Below are 10,149 nucleotides of genomic sequence, written 5' to 3'. Positions count from 1 at the left end.
ATCTTGTGTAGAAAGTTGATCTCAGTTCATCATCCTCTAGAAACAAATGGCTCGCATGCTATAATACCCAAAGAACAACTCATGTACACGAAAATTGGCAATCCTTGAAGGTGACACTGATCATGAGTCGCCCCAATCAAGTTCTTCAGGCCAGACGTGGTGAGTACCCATGATCTCCAACTGCAAAATGAATGCTCAAAACGGTCCTAGTCGTGGGAAACTAGGCTGGTTTTTCCGAGGCAAGCGTCACCAAGACAGTTTGTGGTCTTGGGTTGTGTGTTTTTCAGCAATGATTTGTAATGCTCTTGGCCTTGGCTTTGCTCTAAGTTACGGAGTTCTGCTTCCTGCGTTAATGGACTATTTTGATGAGACAAGCGAAAGAACTGGTGAGTGATGAAAATCATTTTAACTTCCTTAGCTAGTGATCACATAATAAAAGGTGTATGTAGTCTAAGATCCAGTTGAATAGCAGTTGAGTAGAGCTTCGCTTAACTCTAGCTGACAATTGATGATCGAAGTAGTGGAATATTTGAATATCACAATAAATGGGCGGATTTAGAGTGGGGGCTTTGCAATAGGGGGTCCGTGGCGCCTTGGTATGTCTGAAATTGTGTTTTAAAATTTAAAATTTAATATATTTATCTAGTCATATTTGTTTCATCGGTCCTAATTCAAAGTCATTTGGACGACGGCTAATTTACAAGTTGTCCTCAGTTTCCTACTGTAACCGAATACGTCGGGTTAAGCGTTCGAAGTATATTTGCAATACGGTCGAAAAAGGTGTCTGTGAAAGCTAAGGTTTAAGTGATTATTGCTGGTTTTAGGTACAATTTTACTATATCGCGTTTGACCAGAATGAAAAGTTAAGTAGCTCTTAAGGTAATGGCTATCTTGTTCGACTTGCACTTATAGACGAAGACAAGATCCAATTTCTCTAACCTGTAGACTGAGTGAAGTAAGGCGATTAAAAATAAATAAGATAAATAAATAAGATTAAATTTTGAATGTTTTGACTGAGCTGGGGACGAGTAGCGAGAGGTTAATTATTTTGCGCGACATACGAGATTTTGAGCGATAACTATACGGTAGAGCTTAGCCAAAGTGAGCAATGCTTTGGAATATTTAAATCTAGCACATATTAAGTTCTTTATATTCCTTTCATTGTTTATGGTTGATCAATTTTCGATTGTCATATGTTATTGCAAGATTTTGGTCAGCTATCAGCAAAACTTCACCATGGTTTACTCTTATCTTCGAGGTTTTCTGCTGAAAAATTAATTCGATGATTTTTCTCGGAGTAAAGGGCTGGCGCGAATGTGAAGCGAGCGAGCAAGTGACTCTACACGTTCCTGTGTTACGTAACTAGCAAGTTGAAGCGAGTAAAACGCCTGTAGCAGGTTTTAAGATTCGAGGTCATTAGTAAAACTAAACAAACGGTAAGTACAAAACAAAAGCTTTTGCTTGCGCTTTATGCTTAGCACATTTCTCCAGCGATTAATCCTAACATAGAGATTAAATCACAAAAAAAAATTGAAAAACGACTCTTAACAACAGCATAGGTAAGCCTAAAAGCAGAGCTCCTTGTAAACATTCACTTGAAACCAAACTTTACGCCATTGTATGCAAACTAATTAAACTGGTTGACCGTAGTCGACAGCAGAACTTAGTTCAAATGGCACAGTCTGCGTCTCGGGCCCAAAAATTCCATACTGATGACTTAAATGTTTTCGTAACAGGCCATTTCCGAGTTCCAAAAACTCTCACGTTCAAAATCCAAGTGCAAAACCCTTCTTGTGAAAGTTTAAGTTTATTTGCATGAAAATAAAATAACATTTTTATATCAATGGCTTTGCACTTAGCCTCGCGCTTTAAAACAGAGGCTTGGGGCAACTCGTTGATTCGTAAAATCCCTGGAAAGATGAAGAGGGCTGGAAATGAAAAAACCTGAGAATGTGGAACAATAATAATTATATAGTAGCCAATCAGATGAGTCTTTTAGTTAAGATGTATCATTATCTTTTGTTCGCAGTCAAGACCCTGAAAATCTAGTTGGAAACTTGATAGCAGTTTAACATATAACCAAAATGCATGCAAGCTTATACCCAAAGAAAGATTTGTGTATTGCGCGAACATTTAACAGTACTTGATAGATCCCACTGAGTCGCCCTAATCAAGTCCTCCAGGTCAGACGCGGTGAGTTCTGATCTCAGACTGAAAAATGCATGCTCAAGAAGATCCTAGTCTTGGGAAACTAGGACAGTTTTTCCGAGGCAAGCGTCACCAAGACAGTTTGTGGTCTTGGGTTGTGTGTATTTCAGCAATGATTTGTAATGCTCTTGGCCTTGGCTTTGCTCTTAGCTTCGGCGTTCTGTTACCCGTGTTAATGGACTATTTTGGCGAGACAAGTGAAAAAACTGGTGAGTGATAAAAATACTTTTAATTTCCTTAGTGATCACCCTTCAGTAACGAAATATATCTAAGCAGTATTACGTAATTAAGAGATGAGAGACTGATGGAGGTAAGGTGATCTCTATAAGCTAGATTCAACGAACTGGGGTTTAAATAGCGACAGATCAGTTAATTGTGCAACACATGAGATTTGGAGCAAGAACTAATTGGTCGAGGTTAGCTAAATTACTTCTTGAACGACAGAAATGGAATAAATGGCTATATACCACATGTTATATTCTTTATGTTTCTTACATATTTTCTGGTTGATCAGTTTCATTCTCAGAATTAAACTATTGCCAGATTTATTTTTGCCTATCAACCAAAATATCATTATGGTTTCCTGTCAGCCTCGAAGTTTAGTGTTAACTATAAGTCGGATCGTAATTCGATGTTTCCCCGGGTAATCAAAGAGCTAGCAGCGAGCGAGCTGTACGTGACCCTACAGCGTCCTGAGTTATTTGATTAGAGCGTTTAAGGAAAGCGCCTGCGGTATTAGATTCAGTTTTATTTAATTTGAGACCAATCTACGTAGCCTCCCACGCAGACGTTCTTAGGGGTTCGTCATACGTTCCTACGTGTTCCTGCTCCGTGGGCTAAGACCAATCCAAAACAAAGCCTTTTCCTGGGCTATATTTTTAGTACATTTCTCTATTGATGTACTCGACCTATGCTAGGTTTGTAATCACTAAAGAAAACAGTCTCTCAATATAGGTATTTGACCAGACCTAAGGGCAATTTACTTCTAATCAATTGCATGCAAGGAAATGTAACTAGACAACCTTAAAACCGACAGGAAACTTTGGTGTAAAGGCACAGATTTGCAAAACCTCTGCTGTGCGTGCTGCTTGACGATCTGTAGGCGTCTTACGGGCTCCCTAGACTTCCCGCAAACCCTAAAATTGTTCATTGTTCATTGTGAATTGATTTTACCGGCTTACGTCTTCCCGTAGAAAAATGGAAGATAATTATGACCGTGACAGTGCCAACAAAAACAAACTAAAATATGTTTTAGAAAAGCAAGTCGTTGGCAGCTCTAAAGGAGCAGCGTCACAAAATTTAGCAACATTCAAAAAGCGAAAACTACAATCCAGTTTTTTGGCATAACCGTTAAAACATCAAAGGAAATTAAAATAACATTTGATAGCAAATATTGGAAAAGTCAAGGATATACAAACTTGAAGTTTTAAATGGATTGCAGTTATGGTTTTTGAAACCTTTCCAGTCTAACAGTCCTTCAAACTTCATTTTTGTTGGTCTGTAACGTTTCAATACTTGGGAGACACTTGTCTTAGGCGAAGCAGAGATTTTGTAATTTACATGCAAGTAATTTTCTGGACGATAAATTCTAAAGAGAATAAGGCCGCGTATTTAACAATAGGGACTTGAAGGTCCAAAGACGCTTCGGCAACAAGAACGTCGAGAATTTGCGAGAAAAGAGAGTTTGCGTTCTTTCAGTCTTTATCGCGATTATTCCTCCCACTTGCTTTGTCAGTCAGGCGAACCCTCCTGAAGTTGAATTGCAAGGGATCATATCAAAGTTCAGAAAGCGAAATAAAATTTAGCCTTTGCTTGTTTACGTTCTCCATAGCGTTGATTTCCAGTGTCGCGTAATTTTTACGTGCGTAGGTGCGTTCAGAAATAAAATAGAGGCAATGCATGAAAGGTCGCTCGCAAACGTAAAAGTTGAACCTCGCTCAACTTCTCGTTTAAGCTCAGCACTTTTTATCTTACCTTACGTGCGATAACGTTCGTAGCGGCCAAAAACGCGTCAGTGGAAATCAACCTTAAAGCGCTAATTCAGGCCCCGTCCGAACATATCCGCTTTTGTTTGAAACGGCGATTTTTTTTTCTCCAGTTTGGCCTACCGTCCACACGCATTAGGTGAAAGCGATCACCGAAAACGCATCTTTTCAAAAACGCTTTCCAGAGTGAAGATTTTTGATAAACGCTGGCCACTCGTTTACGCGAGGAAGGACAAAAAAGGACGAGGTTTTCGAATAGTTTTCGATGTAGTACATCATTTACTACTACCATAACGCATCCTCAGCGTTTTCGTATGAGCGGGCGAAAACGATTCGAATACGCTACGTGTGGACGCGTATAAGTTTTGAAAACGGAGAGAAAAAAATCTGTTTTCAAAAATGTCCGGATATGTGTGGACGAGGCCTTATAGGCATTTTCACGTCGTAGTAGTGCAGAAACGTCAAAGAAATGTACAAAGAAGTGTGGTGCACATGCAAAGTTGTTGTTTTGCTCATTAAACCTATTGTTCTCTTTTTTGTTAACCTTCTCGTTGCCATCACGTCGTTGGATCTTAGGCCTAGGCCAAACGTCAAACTTTTCATGAGACGAACCAAACTCTAATTTAGGTCGACCTAAATTATTTAAAGATCGTCTGTTGGGTAAGACGTCGAACCAATCAACTGGACCAAAAAAAATAAATAAATAAATTTTAAATAAATTTTCTCCCGAACGAGGCTAAAGATACATTATCACACAAATTTTTAATATATTAGTTTGGTGATCGTCACATGCAAAGATCAACGAGTTTGTCCCGGAGACAATCCGTTCTATCCCTCTGCTTCAGACATGATCACGCTCCAAACTCATTCAGACGAGGTTAACTGAGCCAGACGCCAAAATTTTTACGAACTTAACCAAGTTTGGTTCGTCGCATGAAAAATTTAACGTTTGGCCTGAGCCAAAGTCACTAATTGAACGACCGTATCTGTCGCCGTTGCCGTCGCGAGAATATAAGGTGGATTATCTTGCAGCATATGCGTATAGCCGTGGCATTTTTCGTTTAAAATTTGTATTAGAAACTTCAACAAGCAAGTACGACGGCGACGTAGAAGTACAGACGATGGATCCACACCCTGAGCGGTATAAATTTCTTCTTCTTCTTCTTCTTCTTCTTCTTCTTCTTCTTCTTCTTCTTCTTCTTCTTCTTCTTCTTCTTCTTCTTCTTCTTCTTCTTCTTCTTCTTCTTCTTCTATCCTTCCCACGATGCACGACGTGTCCCAACATTGTTGGAAGTTGTTGCATCCGTTTGCACACTACTGCCAACACGGATGTAACAACTCCCACTATTGTTGGCCCAGCGATGTTGTTGGGAGTTGTTGCGTCCGTTTGCACGTAGCGCATGGGCACCCAACGAGAATATAGTTCAAAACCACCTAAACATGGCATTGTAGAACGTATTTTAGTATTTAAACGGTAGATATAGGCATATTTTTATTCCCTAAAAATTTTTCATCTGTTCGGATTTCCTAGCTGAAAGTCTAGTGACCCGAAAATTATAGGGATCAAAACTTACCTTTTCGAAAATTTCAGCCAGAAAAAGGGCTCCCGAAAATTCTAGGGTAAAAATCCGTTAAAAATGGGAAATTATACCACTTTTTAGATGTTCGAAAATCCTAGGAGAGGCAGGCAAGCAAGAAATTTTACAAAAAATGTTCCGAAAATTTTAGATCTCAAATCGTCTTCCGAACAGATATTTTCCCGAAAATTGTCGTTGGGTGCCCCTGGTAGCTTAAGATTTCGTGAAGATGACTATGACGAACACGATAATCATGACCACCCTGAAGGTAATATTCTTGACATTGTCAATGTTTTTATTTTCAGCTGGACTCGGGTCACTTGCTTTGAGTTTAACATTTTTTCTTACTCCGCTGCCTGGCTATATCTCTGATCGTTTTGGCTGTCGTATCACAAACTTCGTGGGAGCCACGCTGTGCATGACAGGCTTGGTGACGTCATCATTTGTTCAGAGCCTCACTCTCATGTTCGTTACACACGGTCTGCTGATGGGTTTAGGAATATCTTTTATCTACAGTTCTTGCTTTCTTGTGATAGCAAAATACTTCAAAGAGAAGTTATCCGTAGCAACTGGCATTGTAGCTTTGGGAGCAGGTTTCGGTGTCTTTTTTACAGGCCCATTGCTTCAAGTTCTTTTGGACTCGTATGGCTGGAGAGGTACTTACAGAATAATGGTGGTATCTTTTATTGTTGTTTGTATACTGGGGCTGACTTATAACCCGAACGTACAAGAAACAACATTGGTCGCTTCCTTTAACAATGACCAGGACAGAGAAGACGAAATGAGTAGAATTTCTCTTTACTGTAGCCTGTGGCGATTTCCTACTTTCGTCGCCCTGGTCACCTCTATGCTGCTTACCGGATTTTCGATATACATTCCATTAATTTTTCTGGTAAGTTTTTTTTTTATTAAATAATAAATATATTAAAATGGAAAGTAAAGATTGTGGGTTTGCTTTGAAAAAGAAGATTTACTATTTTTTATTATTGTTGCTTATAGGTGAAATATGCAGAGGATCACGGAATAACAGCACAAGCTGCATCTCTCTTGTTTATTTTCATTGGCCTTGTTTCATCGCTTGGAAGGGCAGTTGCAGGAATGTTGTACAAGAACAAGAAAGTCAATCCCATATTCATACATCAAGCGTCCTTGCTGACATTGTCTCTTTGCGTATTTTTGCTTCCGTTTACTACGAACTACTGGTCTTTAATCTTGTTTAGTATTGTGTATGGCTTCAGCGATGGAGTTTTCATAACAGGGTCTCTGTATATTCCACTGAGCTGTGTGGAGAGCAAAAGAAAAACAGCGTCTTTTTGTACTAGCAATTTCCTTTACTCATTAGGAACAGTCAGTGGCAGTCCAATCGCTGGTGAGTTTTTTGTAATTATATTACTGCTGCGATAGGACCCGATTGGCCAATCATTTTATGACTTTAGTATTTTTTTACCACCTTTTGCCTTGCTTTGCCGCCAAGGTTCGACGGCGATATGATACCCATCAATAAGGTAAATATAATGGAAAGTATATACCAATACCCTGAGTAAGTGAGTCCAATAGCGTAGAAATGTGTGAACAGTTGCTCCCGGGGGTTCGCACACGGCAAAGTGATTGATTAAAAAAAAGGTTTCCTTTCCATAACGTTCTATAGATAGTGTTAGCCTTTTTATGGCTAGATAACTATGTTTTTGTACAAGGACATCGTAAAGCCACAAGTCTTAATTTTGGTTTTTATAGCAAGGTATCATCAGCATTCTTCTTTGACTGATATTTCGTTATTAACAGGTATGATAGTGGACCATACAGGAAGCTACGTTCATGCATTCTACATGAGTAGTGCTGTCGCCATGGCCGCGTTTCTTATTCCAATGATTTTGATTCCTATCAACCGAAAAAAATCCAAAGTTCATCCTCAGGATAGCATGAAAGAAGATCCCAAAATGGACAAGGCGGGATCAGAAGTGATTGAGAATCAGAATAAAGACCGACGGGAAGAAATCCCTTGTTAGCGGTTCTTTGAGATGTTTAAGTTGTACTCAGTTTTAAAGTGGAATCTTTTATCATCCCAATAAGGCTTCCACTAAACACGCAATTCTAGATATGGACAACCGCTTGTTATGCGGGATTTTTCTTTTGATGCAATTGATGCTATTATTTTTAAAGTGGTCTAGATCACTATGGTTTCCGCGGTAGTGTTAGCTCAGTTGGTAGAGCGTGTTGACTGCAGAGAGGGAGGTCGCGGGTTCGATTCCTAGGGCCGGACCAATACTCAGGGTCTTAAAATAACCGAGAAATGAAGGTAATCCCTTTACACTGCAACGGGCTAGACCTTCGCGTGGCTCGGATGACCACGTAAAATGGCGGTCCCGTCTCCAGTTGGAGACGTAAAATATAGTGTCCCCAATTAGTACTTTCGAGCTAAATACATTGACACTCAAATAAAAAGTGCAAAAAAAAGTGCAGTGCAGACTTATAAATAATAGACCTTACTCACGATACCCGCCATCTTTCGGCACACGATCAATGACTGACTCCGTGGGATAAGAGCTCATGTTATGTGGTTTCGCAGGCGGCAAACAAATGTCAAAATCTACCGATACAAGAAATCGCAGCTGAGTTTGTTTATTCTAGACAGAAAATGAAGAACTCTTTATCTTTAAGACGATACTAGCAAATCATATAGGTGGACGCGATCATTTTTTTTCTTTTGGATGCAGCAGCAACGGTAGATGCCCTCACAGCAAGTAATGATGACTTAAAACTTGTCGAAGCTCGAACTGTACATTTTTGAAGTATATTTTTGAATAAACAAACTCGACCGCGATTACTCGTATTGGCAAATTTTATCACTTGTTTGCCACCTGAAAGTCCACGTGACATTGGTTTTATCCCATCAATCCTAAAGCGCATGCAAAAATGGCGGATATCGTGAATAAGGCCCTGTTTGCCCTACAATGAAAAATAGAGCTTGAAAATAGAGCTTGAAAATTTTGCAATCACCATTTTTTTGGGTCTTGCAATCTTGTTCGCATCTGAGACAAGCAAAATTTTTCGTATAACCGGTAACGTCAATCCTCGCGAAATAAGATGACCCGGCCAACGAAGGGTAGCTGTTAAGGAACAAAGGATTTTGTCTCCTGACTAAATTGGGCCTTCAAATGTTCTCTAAGTTTGGTGACGGTTAAGAAAATTTTGGTACGTGAAAAAAATCGTTTGCACTAGGAACGGCTTGCTGTTGACAGATTTTTTTTTTGCAAAACGAACAAAATTTTGCGTAGTGCCAACGGGGCGTAAGGTCTATTGGTTTTCTTCTTATTTACAAGCCCGAACTCAAATGACTCAAAGGTTAGAAACCACCTGTGGTGTACAATGAAAACTTATTTATCAAAATAGACATGTGATAATTGATAATGAGCAGATTTGCTGGTTTTAACATGAAGTCATCAAAATTTAAAACTAAAGAATTAGTTTGTGAAGTGTTAGAGCAGCTAAAAACTAATATCTATACAAATTGTTAGTTCGAGGGGGCTCTTCGATTTTTGATCTAGTATGCTCTAATTTCTACGATTTTACTGGCGTAACGCGGTATTTACATAACGGCCGAGAGAGCTGTCGTAGGTTGGAAAGTTATATTTCGGGGGATTTTGCTATCTGAACAGGCATTGTACATATTAGAAAAACTTTAACTTTAAAAATGTTTATTACTTTTTTGGGAGATGAATCTACGCTTTCGTAGACGTAGCAAAACTCACTGACTGATGTTTCTGTTAGTTTAATTTCCGGCCGCCATGTTAGACTTATAATCTCGCATATGGAAAATTTTAGTGACACTGAATCGCGGCGAGGATCTTTGGATATCTACCTCAATATCCCAGATTCTGAACTTAATATATCAGACAGTTTGATTTTTTAATCTGTTTACAATCAATACTCTCGAAATACATGGGAAATAACTAATTACATATCATTAGCTAATTAAAAATTCTAACATTACAAATGAAGTCATGTTGAATAAACGAGCAGCAGTGTTTTATCGGGTTTTAAAATCTTTTTTTTTTTTAATCAGTTTCTGGAAAAGCGTGTCTCAGTGGAGTTGATAACAATGACACTTTTGTAAACGTTGGAAATTAGCATACGAAAAAACATTACGTATGAAATTATTATGCAAGAAAAATACATGATTTTTCAACTTCTTTCAACAATAAAAAGAAATCTTGTGGCTTAAATCATGAAAGTGTATATTTATGTGTTATTTTTCATATAGAGCACAAAAAATTGCCATTTCTTACTCTGCAGTTAATTGTTGTTGTCCTTATTGCTCCAACGAAGTTTCGTGATAATTTGCAGTAATTTGTTCAAATTCACTCTATATACAATAATAA

At 38.7% G+C, this 10,149-nt stretch overlaps 1 protein-coding gene across 2 annotated transcripts; it reads left to right on the top strand.

The window, feature by feature from the left end:
* Positions 1-9,939, top strand: LOC140944296 (monocarboxylate transporter 10-like). Of its 2 annotated transcripts, none has more exons than XM_073393450.1 (4): positions 1-386; positions 6,076-6,662; positions 6,770-7,139; positions 7,553-9,939. In XM_073393450.1, the coding sequence occupies exons 1-4, from the start codon at positions 170-172 to the stop codon at positions 7,774-7,776; spliced, it is 1,398 nt and encodes a 465-aa protein (XP_073249551.1). In that variant the 5' UTR covers positions 1-169; the 3' UTR covers positions 7,777-9,939. The 2 variants fall into 2 exon arrangements, with proteins under 2 accessions (XP_073249551.1, XP_073249552.1); XM_073393451.1 differs by lacking the exon at positions 1-386 and adding an exon at positions 2,125-2,417.
* The last annotated feature ends 210 nt before the right edge of the window (positions 9,940-10,149 follow it).

This window comes from Porites lutea, chromosome 7 (assembly GCF_958299795.1).
Source record: "Porites lutea chromosome 7, jaPorLute2.1, whole genome shotgun sequence".
NCBI classification, from domain to species: domain Eukaryota; kingdom Metazoa; phylum Cnidaria; class Anthozoa; order Scleractinia; family Poritidae; genus Porites; species Porites lutea.
The sequence above is the reverse complement of the archived record's forward strand: the minus strand, read 5'-3'. Positions and strand labels throughout refer to the sequence as shown.

Coding starts and splice junctions, on each gene's coding strand:
- LOC140944296 (XM_073393450.1), top strand. CDS start 170: ATGATCTCCAACTGCAAAATGAATGCTCAAAACGGTCCTAGTCGTGGG. Junction 6,663..6,769: donor ACATTCCATTAATTTTTCTG/GTAAGTTTTTTT, acceptor TGTTGCTTATAG/GTGAAATATGCAGAGGATCA. Junction 7,140..7,552: donor CAGTGGCAGTCCAATCGCTG/GTGAGTTTTTTG, acceptor CGTTATTAACAG/GTATGATAGTGGACCATACA.